The 25,176-nt window shown below is 38.4% G+C and overlaps 1 protein-coding gene across 1 annotated transcript in view; it reads left to right on the top strand.

Moving 5' to 3' along the window:
- The window catches only part of CCDC171 (coiled-coil domain containing 171), a 265,960-nt gene that overhangs the window by 208,791 nt on the left and 31,993 nt on the right, over positions 1-25,176 (top strand). The window contains exon 25 of the mRNA XM_081103031.1: positions 9,316-9,468. Within this exon, the coding sequence (XP_080959157.1) occupies positions 9,316-9,468 (153 nt within the window). The remainder of the gene's footprint in view (positions 1-9,315; positions 9,469-25,176) is intronic.

Genomic DNA, 25,176 nt, shown 5'->3' with positions numbered 1-25,176 from the left:
AAGGTCATTTTTCTGCCATAAAATTTTCCAGATATATGAAAATAAAAGTCTTCCCCAATCTTAGTAGGTCAAGTGGAAATGAAATATAACTTCTTGGGATCTCATTCCTTCTATACATATATACAGCATACATGGATTTCATTCAGAGTGTAAGTGTCAGATGAACTAACCCTGTGTGGTAGGATTTGGAATATCGCTGTCTTGGTATTTTGCTTCTACTGTCTTTCACTGATGATATCAGATCCAAAGTCAGGCTGTTGAGAGATGCATAAAACATTGTCATTTCACAGTATAAGTTAATTAAATACACTAGAAGTTATTTTCCAAGTTTTCTCTTTTTTCAAAATCTATTGCATGGATGATACAGATTTGCTATAATTTGTAAGCTTAATTTTTTCTCATTTAAATAACCTCACGACCTTTCAAGGTACATTTTTCTAGAATCAAAAGACATTTTGGCATAAATATAGAATATGTAGCATATTTGGATAGAATAGAGATTTATTAATTTGTTACAAATATTTATTGAACCCATTCTACAGAATGAATAAAACCCCTAAGAAAAAAAATCATCTGAAGCTCTTTTACTGGAAGTCAGTATTTATTTATATTACATAAGTGAGAATTGGTAGTTCAGAGTCAATGTATAGTAATTGAGTTTGAAATCTTTGAAAATCCTGGTTTCACGGCAAAATTACCTTTTTCAGTTAATAGAGAGAGAGCATGGATTAAAATGGACACATGAATGTTGTGATAGACTGCCTGTGCAATTTTATGAAACTTGGAAAGCCTAGATTAACTCTGCCGACCTCACTGAGAAATGTTGTATGACACAGCCCACAGCAAACAAACAAAGTAAACTTGCAGCACCTAGGATGAGCTTGAGCTTCGGAGCTGGGCAGACACAGATTTGAATCCCAGTTCGTTCCGTATATGCTGGGTGAGCTTGGCCAAGGCACTTAGTAGTATCCGTGGGCCTCAGTTTCTGATTCTGTAGAGATAATACGAGTCTTACAGGGGTATTGCTAGAATTAGAAGAACATGCAGCGCTCATAATGTGGTGTCTGGCACATAGTAACTATTGTTAGAACTGGGGTCTAGGCAAGCCTCAGAGCATGGGAACGATAGAGGAAGTGAGAATACCTTTGGGCAAAGGTGATCAAGCCTAGGTCTTGGTGATTCCCATACTTCACAACTCATTCAGTGATTCCTGGTGGTAGAGTGTGGGCTTCACCTCCCTCCTTGGCATTCTTCAGGCAGATGTGAGATGGACTTGGAGTGGAATGTTGAGCTGAGTGCATGTGCCCCTCATTGACTCCTTGGAGGCTCCAGGCTATACTGTGGCTCCAGAATACCTGGTGTTGCTGTGACAGTCAGTGAGTAAATATAGACTGGTGTTTGTATTGGAAGTACTTTCCCCTGTCAGCTATCTATATTGCAAATATTTCCCCTCTCTGTAGCTCGTCTTTTAATCTTCGTAACAGGATCTTTTATAGAGTAAAAGTTTTAAATTTTGATGTTCAATTTATTGATTTTTTTTCTTTTATGGATTATGCCTTTCTATCATGTCTTACAACTCTTCATCAAGCCCTAGATGTCAAAGATTTTCTCCACATTGTCTTCTAAAACTTTTCTGGTTTTATGTTTTACATTTAAATCTGTGATCATTTTTGTGAGTTATGTTTTGTTAAGGCGTGTGGTTTAGGTTGTGGTAATCAGAATTCTACAATGGCTCACAAGACCCTTCCCCAGGTGTACTGTGCTCTTGAGGGTGGGCAAGACCAGTAAATATGAGATTATCCTGGATGGGCCGGACCTAATCCGACGAGCCTTCTAAAAGAGGGTGAAGTGTTAGAGAGATGCTCTCCTACAGGCCTGTAAAAAAGCAAACAGCCGTGTTGAGAAGGGAGGGGTCCACTTGGCAAGGACCTGCGGTGGTCTTTAGGAGGTGAGAGTGGCCCTGTCTGACAGTCAGCAAGAAAATGGAGACCTTCGTTCTAAAACCTCAAGGACCTGAATTCTACCAACAGCTTGGAAGAGAACCCTGAGTCTCAGATGAGCTCCTAGCTCCAGCTGCCACCTTGATTCCTGCCAGGAGAGACCCTGAGCAGAGGACCCAGCTAACCCATGTGAGACCCGTGGACACTACAAAATTTGTGTTGCTTTAAACCATTCCATTTTTGGTGATCTGTTATGCAGCAGTACAGATTTTGGCTTCCTAGAGTGCGGTGATGCTCCTGTGCTTAGGTCGATGAGGTTTCTGATGATTGGGGCTTACACCTGCATGTGAGGTGAAGAGGTGGAACACACACACACTACCAGGCAGGTGGCCGGTGGATTGCCTTCTGGATGTGGAGGCTCCTGAGGCCCTGCCTGCTCTTCTGATTCTAGGTCAGTCGTGGGCAAACTACGGCCCGCGGGCCGGATCCAACCCATTTGAAATGAATAAAACTAAAAAAAAAAAAGACCGTACCCTTTTATGTAATGATGCTTACTTTGAATTTATATTAGTTCACACAAACACTCCATCCATGCTTTTGTTCCGGCCCTCCGGTCCAGTTTAAGAACCCATTGTGGCCCTCGAGTCAAAAAGTTTGCCCACCCCTGTTCTAGGTTCTTACTCACTGTTTTGGTCTCTGGGGACAAACCCAGCTGTAGCCTCCTCCCTCGGCACCAGGAGGTGAAGAGCTGACTAGCTCAGCTGGCGTCCTCCTCTAGTTAGTCACCGAGCCATGCAGAGGAGAGCTCTCCAAACCTGTTAATAGCTTACTCTTACTTTTGAGCCAGTAACCCCAATGTTTGTATATTTATTCCTTAAAACTTATACACATGTGTGGTTGTTAAACAAGCTCTATAATATAAAACATAGAAAAAAATGAAATTTTAAAAGACTTTGGAGAAAAAGATTAGAAAGTTTAATATAAAAACTGTGGAGACAGTAATACGATGGGTGATTGCCAGGGGTTGGGGGGATAGAGGGATGAGTAGGTGGAGCATGGAGGATTTTTAGGGCGGTGAAACTATTTTGTATGATACTTCAGTGGTGGATACATGTCCTTATATATTTGTCAAAACCCATAGAATGTACAACACAAAGTGTCAACCCTAATATAATCTGTGAGTTTTGGGTGACGTGTCAGTACAGGCTCATCAGTTGTAACAGATGCACTACTCTGGTGCAGATGTTGACAGTGGAGGAAGCTCTGGGTGTGTAGGGGCAAGGGGTATGAACTGCTCCATTTTTCTGTGAACCTAAAATTGCTCTAAAAAATAAAGACTATCAAAAGAACTGAATCTATACTAATAAAAGGGTAATATGCTAATTAGACTGGACATCTTCCGGATGTCCTTCTGGACAAAGCCTCGGTGGCGGGGCCTGAGGCAGAGGTGGTTAGGGGCGACCAGGCTGGCAGGGGAGGGCAGTTAGGGGTGACCAGGCTGGCAGGGGAGGGCAGTTAGGGGTGACCAGGCAGGCAGGCAGACAGGTGAGCGGTTAGGAGGCAGCAGATCTGGATTGCGAGAGGGATGTCTGACGGCTGTTGGACATCCCCTGAGGAGTCCTGGAATGGAGAGGGTGCAGGCCAGGCTGAAGGACTCCCTTCCCCCCGCTCCTGTGCATGAATTTCTAGTATAATATAAAATCTATATATGAAATTTATCTCCCCTGCCCCCCCCCCCCCATTTTAACTCACTCTGGAGACTGAACATATCCTGTGGGTATGCAAGACAACAACTGCTCCATTTTTTAATAAAGTAAGAAATAAAATTTTTGTCCTGTGTTATGGGTTGGCATTGGTTTCTTCACTTGGTCCATTTTTTAGACATTCATGTTTCTGCAGGTATGTTAAGGGAAAGGTGGAAGGATTTCACCATGCAGAGGGGTCGAGAGAGACATCTTTACTTTCTGTGTATTTCAGTCTGAACTGTTATGTATCCCGTGTGGTTAAAAGAATTGATGGATTAAATTCAAACATAGTGTAATATTTACAGTACTGTAATTTACAATGACATAAGAAGTAGTTTTTAAAATCTGCTATATAAGGTCTGCTGTTTTTCTTGTGGAAAGTGCTATAAAGTACTCTTGAACTTGAGTGTCAGTTATGGGATTATCTTTATCAAAAAGAGAAAGGCTCCAAATCCGTTGACCTTTTCTTTGATGGCAAGTGGCTACCAAAAGCATCCTATCTAGAAAATATTTAAAAAGCTCTCCCCAAGTAAAACACACTCTGCCACATCAAGGTAAAGTGACATTTGCAGAAAAAACCCTCATTCCTTTGAAGGAGTTTTATGGAGAAAGCATTATGAAAATAGTTGTTTGGAAATAGTTCTAGAACTATAAACTTTTTTCTAAAATTGATCTAAATCCATAAAAATTTGTGTATTTCCAAGCAAATTTTGTAACCTAATAGGGTGTTTGAATTTTTGTTAAAAATATAAAGTATATTTAGTATAAAATATATTTGTTAAAATATAAGAAAACAGGGCATATATCAGTTTAAAGATAAATTGATAGATTCAGGGAAGTTGGATATTTTCTAGCCAAAATTTCAATTAAAATTTCTGTATAATTGATAGGATTAAACCATGGTTGTCATCTAATCTAATAAAAGAGAAACATGCAAATTGACTGCACCTCTGCTATGACCCAAGCCACGCCCATCAGCCAATCAGAGTGACTGTATGCAAATTAACCCAACCAAGATGGCGGCGGGCAGCCACGGAGCTGGAGCAAGCAGGAGGCTTGGTTGCCCTGCCGATGGAAGAAGCCAAGCTTCCCGTCTGCCCTGGCTGGCTGTGGCCTCTGCTCAAGGCAACAAAGTTTCAATTATAGAAGATAAATAAATCCCAGATACCTGCTTCCAGCCAGCAACAACTGGGAGCTTGGGTGGCTGGGGGCCATGGCCAGCTTACAAACAGCCATCAGCCCCTCATCCAGGATGGCCACACCCTCATGGGATGAGGGTATCTGCTGGGGGCCTTAACCAGCCTGCAAACAGCCATCAGCCCCTCATCCAGAATGGTCAGGCACCCCAGCAGGACCACCCACCCTGAAGGGGCTGTGGCCAGCCTGCAAACAGCCATCAGCCCCTCACTCAGGCTGGCCAGGCACCCCAGCGGGGACCCCCACCCTTAAGGGGCTGTGACCAACCTGCAAACAGCCATCAGCCCCTCACCCAATCTGGCCAGGCACCCTAGCAGGACCCCCCTCCCTCACCCAGGCTGGCCAGGCACCCCAACGGGAACCCCACTCTGAAGGGGGTGTGGCCAGTCTGAAAATGGCCCTCAGCCCCTCACCCAGGCTGGTCAGGCACCCCAGCAGCACCCCCACCCTGATTTGGGACACCCTTCAGGGCAAACCAGCCAGTCCCCACCCATGTACCAGGCCTCTATCCTATCTAATAATAGACAAACGGGGTAATTAACCGTACCTCCGACACGCTTCCCATTGGCTAATCAGGGCGATATGCAAATTAACTGCCAACCAAGATGGTGGCCAGCAGCCACGCAGCTGAAGCAAACAGGAGGCTTGCTTGCTCCAGTGATGGAGGAAGCCAAGGTTCCCCGCCTGCCTTGCCGGCCTCTGAGCTGCAGTCTCAGCAACTATGTTGCAATTATAGAAGCTAAACAAAACCCAGAAACCTGCTTTCAGCCGTCAGAGCTGGAGCGAGCAGTACCAAAACAATGTTGCAATTACAGAACCCAAACAAACCCTAGATTCCTGCTTTCAGCAGCCGAGGCCTCAAGCTGGAGCCAGCCTCAGAGCTAAAGCCGGCTCTCAGCTCCAGTGACAGCCATAGAACGTAAATAAATCCCAGAATAAAAGAAAAAAAGAAAAAAAGGAGAGGTTGGGAGCTTTAGTTGCCCGTCAGCCTGAAAACGGCCCTCAGCCCCTCACCCAGACTGGCCAGGCACCCCAGGAGGGACCCCCACCCTGAAGGGGGTGTGACGAGCTTCAAACAGCCATCATTCCCTCATCCAGGCTGGCCAGGCACCCCAGTGGGGACCACCACTCTGAAGGGGGTGTGACCAGCTGCAAACAGCCATCAGCCCGTCATCCAGGCTGGCCAGGCACCCAAGCGGGACCCCACCCTGATCCAGATCACCCTTCAGGGCAAACCAGCCGGCCCCCACCCGTGCACCAGGCCTCTATCCTATATAGTAACAGGGTAATATGCAAACTGACCGTTAGAGCAGAAAGACTGGGAATGACTGGTCACTATGACACACACTGACCACCAGGGGGCAGACGCTCAATGCAGGAGCTGCCCTCTGGTGGTCAGTGCGCTCCCACATGGGGAGCGCTGCTCAGCCACAAGCCAGGCTGATGGCTGCCAGTACAGCGGTGGTGGTGGGCGCCTCTCCTGCCTCCTCAGCAGCGCTAAGGATGTTTGCAGCTTAGGTCTGCTCCCTGCTGGCAAGTGGGCATCCCCCAAGGGCTGCCGGGCTGCCAGAGGGATGTCTGATTGCCATCTTAGGTCCAATCCCCTGGGGAGCAGGCCTAAGCCAGCAAGTGGTCACCCCCGAGGGGTCCCAGACTGCAAGAAGGCACAGGCCGGGCTGAGGGACCCTCCCCCCCCCCCCCCCCATTGCACAAATCTTTGTGCACTGGGCCTCTAGTAATTTAATAAACACGACCAGTGATACACTTCTGCCATTTGCATCTTACGTTCAACCATGTGTTGTGTGAGTTGTGAGGGTGGGGATTCAGAATTAAATAGACAAATTGCTACATCACAAATACAGAACATTAATAATCCAATGAAATTTATTATTCATTTATTTTTGGGTTAATCCTCACATGAGGATATTTTCCCATTGATTAAGGTAGAGTGGAAGAGGGAGGGAAAGACAGAAACATAATGTGAGAGAAACACATCGATTGGTTGCCTCCTGCACGTGCCCTGACCAGAGCACTGGCCAGGGAGGAGCCTGCAACCAAGGTATGTGCCCTTGACTGGAATCAGACCCAGGACCCCCTGGTCCGCAGGCTTACACTATCTACTGAGCCAAACTGGCTAGGGCCAATTAAATTTATTAGATTTCATTTTTAGAGGGCTTTCTCATATTAGGGTTAAGTGAATGACTTTGCATTAGATTTTTAATGATCTGAGCCTTACAATAGTTTTGGAAACAGGCAAAAAAAAATGACTCTTCTTCCCATTTCATGGGGGAAGGAGATGGAAGCTCAGAGAGATGGCATGGCATTGCCCAACAACATACAGCTTAGTAAGTGGCAGAGTGAGGATAAGAAAAGAAGTAAGACTGGTGATTCCTGGTCCATTATCTCAGTGGAGAGGATGAATGAATTTGTTAGAGAGGAGAGAGACCTAGCATAGGAAGGAATAGATATGATTTTATAGTTTCTGATTTTATATACTATTTAAACCTAGGAAAATATTTTGTGTTAGTATTAATTATAAGCTTACCTCAAAATTACTCAAAAGAAGGCAAGCTACGACATGTGACATGCTTCCAAACATAGGTCATACCATGCTTAGTTAGTGTTGGGTGATGGAATCCACTTTTTTGTATTCTGTCCTTTCTTTTATGCCCACAGATATGCTTTTGTATCTTCTTTCACCTTAAACAGAGTATGACTAATACTTTATTTGTTAGAGTATTAAGAGTATATTTTCCAAAATACCTTAATTTTTTTCCTATCAGGTATTTTATTTTTAAAAATTATTATTTTTAAAATATATTTTTATTGATTTCAGAGAGGAAGGGAGAGGGTGAGAGAGATAGAAACATCAATGATGAGAGAAAATCATTGATCGGCTGCCTCCTGGAGGCCTCCTATTGGGGATCAAGCCCACAACCCAGGCATGTGCCCTTAACAGGACTCACCCAGGACCCTTACAGTCCACGGGCCAATGCTCTATCCACTGAGCCAAACCAGTTAGAGCCCTATAAGGTCTTTTATACCAGCCTATGGCTTCAACCTGTGTTTTTTTTTTTAAATCTCATTTATTCATTTATTTATTCATTCAAACAAGTGCTAACCGTGGGCTGCTATCATCTCTGAAGATACAGAGATGATAAGGCACAATATCTGGCTTCAGGAGCTTCTTCATCTAGTAAAGATAAACGTAACCAAATGCATTTCTTCTAAAAATACATGCAATAATAGAAGCAAGCATCAGGGATTCACAGGGCCCCCGTGTAGAAGATAATAGTGCCTTTGGGCTCAAAAGCGGCTTCTTGAAGAGGTGGTGTCTGAGCATGATTTTTGAGGGATAATAAGAATTCTTTTTGGCAAAAAGGTGTGACATTTTTTGCTTTTACCTACAATTGCTAACCTACTTCTATTTCTTAGACATTGTGTGTGTGTAGGTACTTACCTTTGTTACCAAATTATTACTTCATATGAATTGTTCAAATATCAAGTTTCTCAAAGCTCACACAATTTAGACTCTTTAGATTAAATATAATTTGGAAATTCTTGGACTGTTTACCATTGTACTAAGTTGTGACTGTGGCTGGAACATTTTTTTTCTTGTAAATAATGACATTATATTTGAATATTTCAGAAATGTTTGATTTTATTTTGCTATGTTTGAAACATTTTGAAAGACTTTTAAAAAAGGTGTAATAGTATTCTTGGACTCAAAATTCACTTCAGGTTGCTTTAGAAGAAAAAGTCTATAAAATATGATTAATCTGTAATACGGAGGTCCAACAATTCCCCAAATATTATACTATTTAGATGAGAGAAAAAGTTACCAGCACTTGCATGTGTTTCTTACTTTATTATACATAGTATAATGCAAAGGCACTTCTCTATTATATGAATGAATGTAATTATGCTTTTTTTTTAAACAATATAGGAATGACATTTACTCTTAAAAATCACAGGATCATCTTAGTTCCTTTTGTTTAAAAACACTTATTTGTAAGGTAGATTGAAATTTTTTTTATTAATTTAGCTCATTTTGAAATATTTTGCTTACATATCCATCTGTTGTGTGCCTTAAGATTGAAATGTGGGTCAAATTACAACTTGAATTTAGCTTTACAAAGAAAATAAGTGTGCCATCTTTAAGAACTGCATTCTAAATTTTAAGCACAATAGATCAAAGTACATCTTATTTAAATAAATAGTCTGGAAAAGAAGTCTCAATTATTTTTCCCCAAAACTGTCTTAAAATAGTCACTGTTCTCAATATAAAATGTGAGGTGTAGCTTTATTGTTTTAAAGAAAGATGAAAAGTAGTTTGTTTAACAATTTTAATGATTTTGCTTTCAAATTATGGGAATTCTTCTTTGGGGACAGCTCTGTTTGACTTGTATGTGACATTATTTTTATTTCTTTAGGCTATGATTAAAAGCTTCATGGATGTCTACCAGCTTGCAAGCACCAGAATTGCAACCTTAGAGAAGGAAATGACATCGCATCGAAGTCACATTGCAACCTTGAAATCAGAACTTCACACAGCTTGTTTACGTGAAAATGAAAGTTTACAATCAGTAAGTCCTACAAAATTGTCTTCTTCTTCCCCCCCCCCTATAATTTCTTTATTGATTAAGTTATTACATATGTGTCCTTATCCCCACTTGTCTTCTTTGGATCTTGGGTCATATCTGCATTCATGTATTCATTGCTCTTAAGATAACTTGCCAATACATAGTATTTAGGGTAAATGATCAATCAAGCACTATAAAATTATTAGTGTGTAGAAAATTATGAAGGAAGAAAAGCAATTTATTTTCCATTGTATCATGTATAAAGATGTACATTATTATCAATGCTAAAGCACTACATCAAGATTCCTTTGTGTTTGGCAGTGCAGCTGACAGTTGGATTTGGCAGTGTGCATAGTGAAAGCTTAAAACTGTCTGAAGATTCAGTGTGTCCCATTAAGACAGAATATTATTAATTATGCGTATAACCAAAATGGTAATTAGAACATGTGATTATTCTCTGTAGAAAACTAGACATCCATAATACATGCCTAGCTAAAATTCATGTTGTGATTCATCTATATGATTAAAATTCAGTTCCAGCCGTCATTTTATGTTTTAAAATTTTAGCCCATGATGAAATTTGGGCTCATTTAAAACTAAACAAAATTTCCTACATTTGAAATATGTGTTTGGAGAATATAAAAAAATGAATGCTTGTGAAATAAGGGAATGAAATAAACATTTAAACTTTTTTCTCAAAAGGCAGATATGTCAACAGTGATAGAGTGTACCCAATAATTGCAATGTCTTTTCCCCCTTTTTGGTTTGATTAGAATAAATCAGGGTAACTTGTAAGTAAAAACAGTGTCAATCTGCCATTCAGCTGTTGACCCATTTCATTTCAACAGAAAAAGAGTTTAGCATTAAAGCAAATGGATGCACAGCTAGGTTTTGGTTCTTCAGCTCCTTGAGGGTCTTAGTTCAAATGTCAGCATCCCAATAAAGCCTTAAAGATCATGGGTATTTATAACTGCAACCACCAGTCTTCCCTCCCCTCAAACTCTATCTCACTCTTGCCCTAGCTCACCTATCTACCTTCCATCTTCCTTGATTTATATTTTTCACTATAGCACTTATCATCAGTTGACATTTAGTATATTTTATTTATTTGCTTTATTACCTATTTGCTCCCTACCCTCAGTACAATAAAAGTTCCATATAGGTAAGCAATTTTGGGTGTTTTCCTCACTGCTGTGAAGTCACTCTAGTGCCAAGAACAGTTTGGCCCACAGTAGGTGATCAACAAATATTTATTGACTGAAAAATATTGGTAATGTAGCCACTAAATAAACAAACCTGCTATTTGGGACCTGAGCTATGAGTTTAATTGGGTTCAGTTTTTAAAGTGACTTTCTTGATGAAACAGTAGTAATTTTAACATCCACCAAGAGAAATTAAAATGAAGAGGAAACTTAAACATTTTTAAAAATAAATATTTGGAATTTATTCTAACCTTTCTCTGAAACATACATTTTTTTTTCCTGCTAACTCTCTGACCTCCTTGGTTAATATTATATTACACTGTTGGGGTTAAAGCCTTTTCAGGGTCTGTGATGTTTGTGCTAATATCTGAAGACTGGAGAGGAGTGATCTGGGGGTGGAAGAGAGTAGTGTTCCAGACCAGGAGGAGGGGAGTGGGAGCATCTACAAGGACTCTGTGATGGGAAGAAGAAACTGAGAAAGACTAGTATGGCTGGAATAAAGAGAACAAAGGCAAGAGTGTCTGCGATAAGGAGGGGCTAGAGAAAAGGGAAAGGTCAGACTTTGTCTTTGTTTTAAGAGCAAAGGAAAAGTCATTGTAAAACTTTAAAGGAGTGATGTGCTCAGATTTGCTTTTTTAAAAAGATCACTTTGGCCCTGGTATTGAAGAAACAGTTGGATGGGAAGAACATGAGCAGGGGTATGTCAGACAATTTTAGGATTTTTGCTTTTGGAAATAGATCAATTATCTTATTTACTAAGAGAAAAGCAATGCAACAGGAGGGAATATTGTTGGTTTAAGTATGTTGATTTTGAGGAACTTTTGAGACATCAAACTGGGGATGTCAAGAAGGCTGCTTGCTGTGGAATTCAAGCAAGATGCCACATGGATATATAAATTTTAAGTCATTGTCATATGGATGGGACTTGCAGCTGTTAGCAAGAATGAGACGATATAGAGACAGTTTATGAAGTAAGAAGAGAAAAGGGCCCAAGAATGAAACTTGAAAACTCCAGCATATAGTGCTTGAGTAGAAGAGGATGAGGCTGCAAAGGAGGCTATGAAGAGGTAAGAAGACTATACAGTGAAATACTATGCAGCTGTGAAAAAGAAAGAACTCTTACAATTTGCAACAGCATGGATGGACCTAGAGAGCATTGTGCTAACTAAGCGAAATAAGCCAGTCAGAGAAAGATAAGTATTATATGATCTCACGCATATGTGGAATATAATGAACAACATAAACCAATGAACAAAAATAGATCCAGAAATATAGAAACATCAAACAGACTGTCAAACCCCAGAGGGAAGGCAGGGGAGGGTTGGGGTGGGAGAAGAGATCAACCAATGAACTCATATGCGTATATGCATAACCCATAGACATAGACCAGTGATGGCAAACCTATGACACGCGAACTAATTTTTTTGGTTGATTTTTCTTTGTTAAATGGCATTCAAATATATAAAATAAATATCAAAAATATAAATATTTGTTTTACTATGGTTGCAAATATCAAAAAATTTCTATATGTGACACGGCACCAGAGTTAAGTTAGGGTTTTTCAAAATGCTGACATGCCGAGCTCAAAAGGTTCGCCATCACTGACATAGACAATAGGGTGGTGAAGGCCTGGGGAGTGGAGGAAGGTGGGAGAGGTCAATGGGGGAAAAAGGGGACATATGTAATACTCTCAACAATAAAGATTTTTTAAAAAGCAATTTCTCACCCACTGATGTTATGTTTCAAATCTGTAATATCAGAAATCCAGTAAATGCCTTAAACAGTTGAGTTAAATATTACAGTGGACTTTTTAATTTGCTGCACTGATGTAGCAAGAATATTAAATTTATTCAACCATGAACGATTCTTTGATTATCATACACCTCAACTGCTCTGTTATGTATTGACCACAAGAAGAATAAAGATAACTTAAAATGGAAAAAAAAGAGCTAAGAAACTCCAGAATGTATGTATGATGCCATGAGATTGGAGTATTTTAAGAAGAGTGATGTGTCAATTGTCTAATATTCTGTTGAAGATCAAATGAAATGAGGATTGAAAATGGCCTTTCAGTTTAATATGTGGAGACCTTTGGTAACCTTAGCAAAGACTCTTTCAATAAGAGGTGGATAAATAAGTGCAAGTTGACCAAAAACCCCACTGCATTTAACCAAGTATCTCAAGGATTTAGCTGTTAAGTGTGAGATGTAGGAATGGTGTGTTCAGAGGATTCAGGGAACTCAGTTTAAAGATGGGAGTGACTTTGCGTATTTCAATATCTTAAATTTAGATCTCCGGAAATATGGTTTTGGCCCTGATCACTGTACTGTCCATTTTAATAATTACCCATTTTCAGTTATTATCTTTTCACATTCCAGCTTTCTTTTGACTGGTGTTTGTATAATATATATTTTTCCATTCTTTTCTTTAATTTATGTTTTATATTTACAGTGGGTCTTTTTTTTTTTTTTTAAAGAGAGGCAGGGAGGAGGGAGAGAGAGAGAAACATCAATTGGTTGCATCCCTGACATGCTTTGGCCAGGATTGAGCCTGCAACCGAAGCACGTGCCTTTAACCATGAATCTGATCCATGACCCTTTGGTTTGAGGGCCAATGCTCCAACCACTGAGCAATCCAGCTAGGGCTTACAGTGGGTCTCTTATAGAAAGGTACAGTTTGGCTTTTGTTTTATTGTTCTATTTGACATCATAGGATTTTAATTGGGTTGGTAGGCCATTTACATTAATATAATTATTGGCATTTTTGTTTTTTTGTCTACATTTTATTTGTTCTGTGGGTTTGAAGGTGATAAGACAATCTCTGCCCTTGTGGATTCATCTTCTAGTAAGGGAAGCAGTCATATAAGCAGTCATAAAAATAGGCTTGTATAAAGTCTTCGGGAACATAGATGAGGGAGCAGTTCATTCTGCATAGTATTGTCAGAAGAAAGTATTGAGAGTATGAAATGTTTGTGGGAGTTTTTGAAAAATGTATAACAACTTAACATTTTGTTTAGGGGGAAGAACAATCAAATCTTGTTTTATTTTGTTTTGAGGAACAAACCTTATGAGTAGTGCATGTGTTTACTTAATTAAATTATATAAAGAGTTTTCTATATAATAGAAAAATGTGTTGTTACTTTAGTTCCATTCTCCCTCTCAGTTAAAGACATCTAACTCACCGAAACAGCCTGTACCCACTGGAGTCCAAGACTGCTTACCTTCATATGTTCCCAATCTGTTGTACCATCCAGTCCTGCTTTTTACTCTATAATCTGATTTGATTCTACCTCTGACCATTTTGCTTTTGGTGTTCTTGTTCAGCCTCTCTAGTACTGTTATTTTGGCCATTCTCAAAATTCCTTTACTGGGCTTCCGATGAACTAGCTTAATCCAGTACCCACCCCCGCCTCTCATTGCCTTCTGCTCTCAACAAGACTTGAGAGTCAGGCAGGTCTGGGTGTGCTTTCTGGCATAGTTATTGATCATCCATACAACACTCTAAGCATCAATGTCTGTATTGGTAACATATGGTTGAAGTTGCCTACACTGCGAGATTGTTATGAGGGCTAAACAAAGACATTGTCTGTAATAAAATTAGGAGCTCAATAAGTAATAGCTCTCTTCTCTACAAACAAAAAATTATAATAGTTACATATATTTACTACAGCTAAGCTATAGTAAGACATATATGTAACTATGAGGTAATCTTTTTATGAGTAGGCAAAAGAGCTAAAACAACACTTAAATCAGTGCTTTTAGCACATATTAAATGCCCCATTAATGTTAGTTGTTGTTATCACTTATTTAATGAACTGAGAACAGTCCGTATATGCTCATTAGTATCTTTTTCAGCCATTTCACTGGATAAAAATAAAAAATAAATATTCAGTAGTAATAAAAAACTTAATATATTGTGATGTTGCAGTGATAGAGATTGATCATATTGTAGACATGAACTGTCACCTATAAAGACTGTATCCCTTTTTAGGTGACATTTTCACTTTTTTGTTCAGCAAGATGTAATAATAATGCTGGAGTTCATCTAAGAATTCCTGTCAGTTGTATACTTGCCAGTACTTGAATATTTTCAGTATGTTGGTCTTTGACCCATTAACTTAGGGCTGCTCTAGAGCTTTTATCTTGAGTAATAGTAACCAGAAAGGCCTTTTGAGTCCCATACAACCCAGTAGAGAACAGTACAGCAGTCAGAACCAATTACTTGTGGGTGTTCGGATGTCGGCATACCCACAGCTGTGGAGAAACATATGATATTTCAATCTGTGAAACACAGAATGCCAAACCCAAATACTTTGCAGTGAGTTATGATGCTGCAAGCTACAGTATTGCTTTGCCTCATTACCACTGTATTTTTAAGCAGTATGTTTTTAGTTCTGTAGTACTTTATTTATGAGAAAGTAATAAATTACAAATCAGAGGAGCATTTTGGTTAGTATCTTTGCTAGGGAGATATCTTTGTACCATTATGTCAGATTTGATTGTTGTCAGTGGTATTATATTGTTAACAAAGGTGAAAGAATTAGATATTTTGGTTTAGTTTAGATAAAACAAAAAGTAAGATTCCCCGCCCTGGCTAGGTAGCTCAGTTGGTTAGAGCATCATCCGATACTCCAAAGTGGTGGGTTCTGTTTGATCCCAGGTCAGGGCACAGAATCAACCAATGAATGCACAAATAAATGGAACAGCAAATTGATCCCCCTCTCTCCGTAAAATAAATAAATCAATAAATAAAAATTAAAGAAAAGTAAGATTCCCCTTTGAAGTTCTCAAATAATATTGTGTCATATTTATTTTTATTACATTTTCTTGAGAGAGGAAGGATTGCTTGTCAGTATTAGTATTGTGTAAAGAAACTGATAGAATTTAAGGTAAGTTGCTTTCATAAACTTTCAAGTGCTTTGTCTCAGTTGATTCCTGATGTTTATTATTGAGGTTTTTAGCCCTTTAAGAAAAATAACTTTTTTTTTAATGAGTCATAAGCTGACTTAGTTTGTTGAGTGAGGCTGCAATTTAGTGGTATAAAGTACAGATTATCAAGTCTCACAGGTTTTTAACTAGAACCAAATTAGATTAGAACCTAAGGCCTCTGATTTTTTTTTGTTGCCTGTGAGACTTTTCTATGGGACTGCAATGTGGACTAAGACAAATCTCCACCATCGTGGTACTTTGAGTACAGTGAGAACACAACTATTACACAAATAATTAAAAGAATGATATTCAAGTGGAATCATGGAGTGCTGTGAGAGCATATAACTGGGGGACCTAACTTAGGCTTAGGGTGGTCTACTTGAGAAATTGAAATCTTAGTTGAGAAAATGAAGATTAAATAGGAACTGACAAAAGAAAGCGTGGCATGCTCAAGGAATGAAAATATGTATGATTGGGGAAGAGAGAATTAGGTGGAGAATTGTTGGAGGGGAGACTGGAGGAAAAGGAGGGGCTAGGTTGGTGTGCCCTACACTCTGTGATTCTCAGCTCTGTATTAACTCTGAGCTGTTTCTGACAAGTGCATTGTAAACATCTACTCCCTTTGCTTTATTTGTTTACTTTTCTCAAATGCAAATCTTATTTTTTTCCTATTTATCTTCAAAATTCACTGACATGTGCTACCATAATAACATCTGTTTTACCCATTTGCTTAGATGCTTATTAAATTCTCCCGTATTTTTATCATGGCTTCCAGCTCTGGCCTTTGGAGTTAAATAAGGGAAACATGAAAAATCAAAAGGTGGGACAGCCCAGTCAACATGCAGATATTTTCCTTGGTCCTTGACACACCTACCCAAACTTTTAAAAGTTTCTTATAGTCCAGAAACTCAAGCTTTTTTGCATAATTAACAGAGGCTTAGAGGTAATAATGTATATTTCATTGGCTTCACACCTTCCTTCTAGCCTTTTAATTTTTGTATGATGCAGTTTAAGAGGATGAATGAATGAATGAATGATGTCTGGATATGAATGATGTCAGTGACTATAGGGGCATGATATTATAAATTTATATGAAATTATAATATAACTAGAGGCCCAGTGCACGAATTCGTGCATGGGTGGGGTCCCTCGGCTTAGCTGGTGATCAGGCGATCAGGGCTGGCTGGGGAGAGGGACTGCAGAAGGTTGGCCTGCTGTGGGAGGTTGGCTATGGTAGCGCACTGACCACCAGAGGGCAGCTCTTGCATGAGCGTCTGTCCCTTGGTGGTCAGTGCGTGTCATAGCGACCAGTCAACAGGTCATTCAGTTGACTGGTCGTAACAGTCACTTAGGCTTTTATATATATAGATTATCTACTTATATAAAAACCCTGGGAGGTGTTCATCACGACCAGAAGAACCGCGACCAAGCGGAAGGAAGTCAGTCCTGCAGGGGTTGTCTTGGCAACAGTTGCACCCTCCCCCGAGCTGTTTCCTGTAAAGGTGGGGTTTGAGGCAGGAACCCACCCTGGGAGATCTTTATAAAGTGTGCCGTGCCAGCACAGCCAAGGGTGAACCTGAGTGGGGGTGGCTGAAAGGCTTAGAAAAGACAGACAAGAGAATGAAAGCTGGGTCTCGGTGGGACGCTCCTTCTCTGAGAGACAACAACCACGCCCACAGCCATGCCTTTATTTTATAGCAGTTGCTAGGAGGCAAAGTAAGGGCGTGGCCAAGATGTTTACAACATTCTCCTGGGTTTCAATCCTACTCAACTACATGCACCTGAACTCTATCAAGCCTACATCACTCAGGCATGTGGGGCCACAGGTTCAAGCTTATAGCTACAGCTGTTGGCTATAATTGTGCAGGGAGGGTCCTGCCCTCCAAGCTGGGACTTGCACATGGCAATGAGAGGACTGTGTCCTCTCATCAGTCCAAGGCGTGAACCTGTTCAAAACACTGTAGTGGCTCCCCACAATAAAGTTTTAATTCTGTTTCTTTGTTACTAATGTTGTGGCCCTACCCCATATCAAAGAAACAATTTCTGGAGGATGAGGCCCAGGAATCAGGATTTTAAAAAGATTCCCAGGTGATTATAATGTGCAGCCAAGGTTGAGAACCACTGCTATAGATAATATTAAAAATATATCTAAACGTGCAATTCTTTGTCCAAAAAATGAGCATGTTCAACAAACATTAAATGAAGAAAATTTGGATATACTCAATAGATTTTCACACATATTTGAGTGATGATTCCATTGATTCCACAGATGATGCTGAAAAGGAAAATTTTCCCATAGAATTTCTTAATAGTATTACTCCTTTGGGAATGCCATGTCATAAATTAAAATTGAAAGTGGGTGCAATCATCATGCTATTGAGAAATCTCAATAGTAAATGGGGTCTTTGTAATGGTACCAGATTTATTATCAAAAGATTACGACCTAACATTATCGAAGCTAAAGTATTAACAAGATCTGCAGAGGGAGAGGCTGTTCTGATTCCAAGAATTAATTTGTCCCCATCTTACACTGGCCTCCCATTTAAATTGATTCAACGATGGTTTCCCATGATGCCAGCATTTGTGATGACTATTGATAAATCACAAGGACAAACTCTAGACAAAGTAGGCTTATTCCTACCTGAACCCGTTTTTGCACATGGTCAGTTATATGTTGCTTTCTCTCGAGTTTGAAGAGCATGTGATGTTACAGTTAAAGTTCTAAGTACTTCATCACAAGGGAAATCAGTCAAGCACTCTGAAAGTGTTTTCACTCTTAATGTGGTGTACAGGGAGATATTAGAATAAGTTTAATCTCTTTATCAGTCATTGTTTGTATCACTGTTGTTTTTATATCATGTTTTTGTCCTTTTTATATTATGCCTCTGTTGTTGTTATATCCTTTTGTTACTGTTTATTTATTAATAAATTTATATATGATTTTTATATACATTTTACTAATTTCCTTTCATCTTTCACACTTCTATTATAGAGAAAGGGCAAATAGCAATATTAAAATATCTCCGCTAATTAATTCCCTTTTTAAAAAATATACATTTTATTGATTTTTTAGAGAGGAAGGGAGAGGGATAGAGAGTTAGAAACATTGATGAGAGAGAAACATCGATCAGCTGCCTCCTGCACACTCCCCACTGGGGATGTGCCTGCAACCAAGGTACTTGCCCTTGACCAGAATAGAACCTGGGACCCTTGAGTCCACATGCCGATGCTCTATCTACTGAGCCAAACCAGTTAGGGCAATTAATTCCCTTTTAATGTGCACGAATTTCATGCACCTGGTTACTAGTATTATTTATATACTATATAAACATTTTAAATTAGATATATACATTTATATATAAATGTAATATACAGGGTGGGGCAAAAGTAGTTTACAGTTGTGAGTACATGAAACAGTTTATTCTTGTATTATTTATTAATTATTACATTATTTTCCATACGAACAACTGTAAACCTGCATTTGCCCCACCCTGTATTTATATAATTCTGTTCTTCAGTGAAGACATATTACAAGGGTGAAGCAAGGAGAGGCCAGGATGAAAATGTCGAACTCTGATCATTGTAATCAGTTGGTAATTAAGTTGTAGGAAATATAGATGGTAATTCGGCATCAATGCTTTAATTATTTTCATCAGTTATTCTAGGAGTGGCAGCAACTACTATGCTTCTGAGTGTCCCTCCTGCTACTTTATCCTTCTCACTAAACTGAGTTCTTTGAGGGCTTTAGTTGCCTGCTGAATTTTCAGAAGTCTCTGCTTCAGTTTTCTAGACACCTCAAACTCACTGAGGTCCCAACTGAACACATTACCCAACGTTACCCTTCCCCATTTTTCCAAGTTCTTTGTTCCATACATTCCCTATCTCTGACATAACTATCCCCCTTGCAGCCCACGGAAACCTCTTAACATTTGCTCTACTTTCCCTCTACCATCAATATTTAATCAATTGCTACGTGGTATTGTTTCTACTACCACAGATTTCTTAGACTTATTCTCTCCTTTCTACCCTTATGGTCACATTAGGCTTTCCTTGAGGTATAGTATTTTCTTGTTTTTTTTTTCAATGAGTTTCCCCATATCTACATTTTCCCCTTCCACCCTGTCTGCTACTTTAATGCCAGAGTTATCTTTCTAACATATAGATACGGTTAGGCCATAACATGGCTCAACACATTTTTAGCTCTACACTTTCTTCCTGACATTCAGGCATGTTCTGAATCCATCTGTTTTTTTAAGTTCATCTCACAGTTGCCAGAAGAACCCTTTGGTAAGCTCATTTATCACTGTACTTGCCTGTCTGAGCACTATGTAGTAGTCCGACTTACATAATCAATTAGTTGTGTATGTATTACCATATTACGATTCATTAAAAAAATCCATTATAGTGATCTGACTTCAATAAATGCTGGTTGATTAGAATTGAAATTAATTGGAAGAATATTTCTTTAATCATGTTCGTTTAAACATAGTTGTTATGGAACATATATATTGCACAAATGATAGTTCCCCCCAAATTTTTCCTACACAAATTTTCTTAAATTAATTCCCATCAAACGATATTTCATATATTTCTCTAGCAATCACTTAGTTAGAATGGATATAATAATATACACATTATTATATCAATATAAAATTTTAAGTTAAAGTTTAAAATAATGTCCATTAAATATTTTTCTCCTCTTCACTATTTTTCTTAAAAAACAAAGCAAAAATACCCCCAAAACTTCAAAGACAAAAATTATTTATAAGAAGAAGAATATTCTTTTCAGCATACCACTTAAATAATTTTAAACTTCGTTAGATTTTTTTCGGACCCCTGCCTCTGTATGTTTACATAAAATGACCAGTATAATAACTTTTATTCACATGATGGGCACTCTGTAAATGTCTATAACAATTGTATATACAGATTAAAAGTAGTTATGCCCTGGCCTTGCAAAAAGTAAGAGTACATGAGGTTTATTTCAGAAATAGAAGTCTAATTTACATAAATCAGTAGAAAGTGTATTTTCAAAAATGTATTTCCCTGAACATTAACCTCACACAATATACAAAAATTAACTCAAAATGGATCAAAGATCTAACTGTAAGTCCTAAAATTCTTAATAAAAAACCTAGAAATAAATCATTACGAGCTTGGTTTTGGCCCAGTGGATTCTTATATAAGGCACCAAACGCGTGAGTGACAAAAGAAAAACATAGATAATTTGGACTTTATCAAAATTAAAAACTTTTGTGTATTAAAAAACACCCTATAAAAATGAGAGAAAATATTTATAATCAGTTATCTGATTAGGGTCTAATATGTAAAGAAAACTTGTGTCTCAACAACAAAAAGACAATGTGACCTAATTTTTAAAATGGGCAAAGAACTTGAATAGATACTTCTCAAAATAAGACAACCAGATGATCTACAGACATGTAGAGATGCTCAATATCATTAGCCAGTATGGAAATGCAAGTCAAAACCAAAATAAGATACCATTTCACATCTACTAGGAATGCCATGAAGAAGAAAAAAAGAGAGAGAAAAATAGGGAATGTTTATACTATAGCAGCACTGTTCACAATAGCCAAAAGATCGAAACAACCCAAATGTTCATTTATTGTGGATAAGGAACTGTGGTCTATCCAGACCATGCAATATTACTCAGCTATAAAAGGAGTGAAGTATTGATCCATGTTACAACATGGATGCCCTTTAAAAACTTTATGATAAATGAAAGAAGCCAGACTCAAACGGCCACATATTGTATGAGTCCATTTATATGGAATATGCAGAATAGGCACATTCTGCCTCAATAGAGCCAGAAAGCAGGTTAGTTGTTGTTGGGGGTGGGGTGGGGGTAGGAATGGAGAATGACTGTTTAATGGGTGTGGGATTTCCTTTTTCATGATGGAAAAGTTCTAAAGCTAAGATAGTTGTGATGGTTGTACAACAGTGTGAATATTGCTGATGCAAATGAATTGTACACTTTAAAGATATTAAACTGGTAAATTTTATGTTGTGTGTTTTTACGACATTAAAAAATATTTCTTTTGGTTCTTGGGTGGTAGGGGATTCGCAGCTATATTGTTGCTTATACAGAATGGCAATCTGCTGTATTAGAAGGTGGCATGACAGAGAATCAGAGAAAACGTGGGTTCTAGAACAATCTTTGTTATCAACTCACCACAAAGCTTTAGGAAATAAATCACACAATCTCCTTGGATTTGGTTTTTTCTGTCTGTAAAATGAAGAGTTTAAACTAGATGAAATCTAAATTCACTTTCAGCTCTAAAATTCTTTGACCTTACAAATACCGATTTTGAATATGTACTTAATTTCTAACCATGTTTTGTTTTGTTCTTGCTTCACTTTACAACAATATGGTTCTGAGTTTATAACATTTGAATTTGGTAATATTCAACAACAATAATCCATTTACAAATATATAGGAGTTAAATAAATTTCGTAATAACTTGTAACTAGTTAGTCAAAAGTCCCCAAAGTAATCTGAAAATGTATTAGCGTATTTGTAAGGAGTATTCCCTTTTTTTATGCAAAGATTTTTTTGATATTTAATATGTTAGGAATGTGAACTTTTAACTCGTCAAACTATTGTAACATATTTGAAAATTATAGTAATTTGATTAAAATGCTGCCTATAAGGCAAAAGGTTTAGTTAATAGAATCCATATGTAATTAAAATGCAGAACTAAATGTAATCAGACTCCAGTGACTAGTGCCTTCATATTGATAGTTTTACTATGGCCTCTGGGGTTGAAAGTTTAAATGTTTTAGAATGCAACAACACTGCAGAAAACAACTTCACCTGGCAATTTAGCTGTTTTAAAGACATCAATCCAGTTGCTTGATAAAATGTGACTATCACAGTCTAGATTTTCATCATTTTAGAAATATCTTCCCCTGGCAGGTGGTTGGAGCACATGCCTGGTGGGCTGGCGGGGAACCGCACTCTCCCGCAGTTATATAAACAGCCAGCGATGAAGGTCCCTTCTAGGAGCCAAGCCATGGCCTTCTTTCTTCCTTCTTTTAAATAACGGAGTTGCTTAATTTGGGTGAATTCATTTGAATCATGTGAAAGTTATAGACACAACACTATGTACCAAGCCACAAAAAAAGTAAAAAAAAAAATTTCCTGAACTTAAAAAAAATTATTTTCTCTGGACAGTTTTAAGAGTCGACATCCTGTGTTAGAGTTCTCTAATCATCACCAGCACAATTTACAATCAGAACACACAGAGAGCCAGTTTCGACCAGCTCATCTGTTGATCTTGGCAGAGACCCTTCATCTCACTGTGTGCAGCTGCCACTGGGGATTTGGGGGACTCAGCCGAGAGCCAGAGGAGGGTGGGATGGGAGGCTGGTCAAGGCATGAACACATAGGCCTGCTTCATTTCAACGGTTGTGTGTTGCTTAAAAAAAAAAAGTAGTCTTTTTATTTTACTGCTCCCCCCTTCTTTTTAACCTGAAATTAAACGAGGACCGCTCACAAGCCACTGCGCTCCAGGCATAAGGAATTGTAATGTCTGGCTTCCAGAAACTGTCCCGTCAAAATGTGCTTCTGATTAGGTGGCTTAATTACAGCTGTGAAAACAATGTTGATTTAGGCCTCGAGATTCCAGGGCATGTCAGCCGTTATTAGCTAACCTTGGACTGAATCCACCATTTTAAAACTCGTACCACTAAAGTCACCCAGCTTGACAACTTTTTATGTAGGCAGAAAATTTGCCAGAAGCAACACATTTTTATGCAAAATATTGTTCGATGAACAGTTTCAACCACAACAGCATGAGTGGCCTTTAAAGAGATAGTTAACTTTGCACTTTATCAAGAACAAGGAAGTTCTGTTTGTAAAAACAGCAAGTTTTGAACAGTATTTTTAAAGAGTTGACTGACATAAGAATTAATTTTAATTCCTTTAATTCAGTTTTATTTCAAGTCTAGCATGTTGGTTTAACCACCCCATTTTATTACACCTAAATTTTCCTGACAGTTTCATTTGCTGTTAGGAAATAAAATTGCAATTTTTTTTTCAACATGGGAAATAATGGCTAGTTTTAAAAACATTATGTTTGAAACTTCCCTTGCCTCAAGCTGGTTCAGACACAACCTCAGTTTACTTTTGGAAGGAAACGAACCTCATTAAATAGTTTGAAATATTTTAATATAATATAAGTGTGTTTTTTCATAGTGTGAAAGTTTATTAGACTCATGTATTATACCTGCAGGGGAAGTAAAAGTCTTAATAATTATATGGTTTCAATACTTTGGAATTTTCAATACAATTGTCACTGATATCGTAAATATTATAATTACATATTTAAAGTAGTTCCAGTTCTATTGTATTTAGATGTCTAAAACTCCTCTTATATGCTGTGAATGTTTTTTATTTGTCAATATTTTTAAAAAGTGGATATTAAATAGGAACCAATACCAAAAGAATAAGTGGGCAGCTGAACAATAAACATAAAGAGTCATATAATTCTCATAATAACTTTGGAAGAAACTTTTTCTTGAAAATTCATGATTTATGCCAAACCAAATACCCACGAGAGAGCTAAATGATTTCTTTAAAATGAAATCTCCCACACCCAATACATTAAATCCAACGAAGTGGGTGGTCACAGCACATCATTTTCTCCTAGTCAGTCTCATTGACCAGTTAACGGACTCACTCTGAATCGTGTGTGGACAAGGAAACTTTTGTTCAAGTTGAATTAAGAGTTAATACATAGGTAATTAATTGTGAGGAATGGATGTGTGAATAGTCGTGTTGATGATATAGGATGTGTGTATGAAGAGAAAGTTGGGCAACTGATTCAGCGTGCTTTAAATTAGTAACCCCATCCTCTAAATAGCATCTAATTGCCAGAGACTATGGAGACCTATTACAGCTACATTTATTCCATCTATTAGTTAATGTAATCTGCATATCAGTCTTATAAGAGAAATTTTGTTTCTCCATATTGCAGATGAGGCCACTTAGTCCCTAGAGGATAAGTAATTTGCCCAAGATCATGCTGTTTGGGAACTAGATTGGAACCCTTGTCTGTGTCCAAAGCCCATGCTCTAACCAAAGATGGAAATAGATACTTTTCTTGGAAAAGTATTCCAGGCTATGAAATAGTAGGGAACATTAAGAATGATAAAGTTTATGTTGACTTACCTTGAGGCTGTTAAGAGATAAGAGCATTTAAACTTGAATAAAAGTTTTATAGTTTTCTGTGCAAAAAAAAAAAGCCTTTTTTCTTTCTTTCAGTAAAAAACGGCTGTGTATGAAGACTGACAAATTCACTGGGTCTATGGTTAAGGCTTTTACCTAGAACAAAAGGACCTTCCTTGTTCCCTTTGAAGCCGCTTTATGCACAGAGAATTGAAAGCGTGCATCCTTCCATGTTACACTGGTTTGAAGATACTGCGTTTGTTCTTAAGATCCTATGTTGGCTTAGAATCTGGGAAGAAATAGCTGTCTTCGCTCCCAGAACTTTGGCTTAGGGCATACTTTGATAGCATCTGAATTCAGCTTATCCTTTTGGATATCCTTTTGTTCTCAA

Source organism: Myotis nattereri, assembly GCF_964212035.1.
Source record: "Myotis nattereri genome assembly, chromosome: 12".
Lineage (NCBI taxonomy): Eukaryota > Metazoa > Chordata > Mammalia > Chiroptera > Vespertilionidae > Myotis > Myotis nattereri.
Note: the sequence above shows the minus strand (reverse complement) of the source record. Positions and strands in the feature narration are given on the sequence as shown.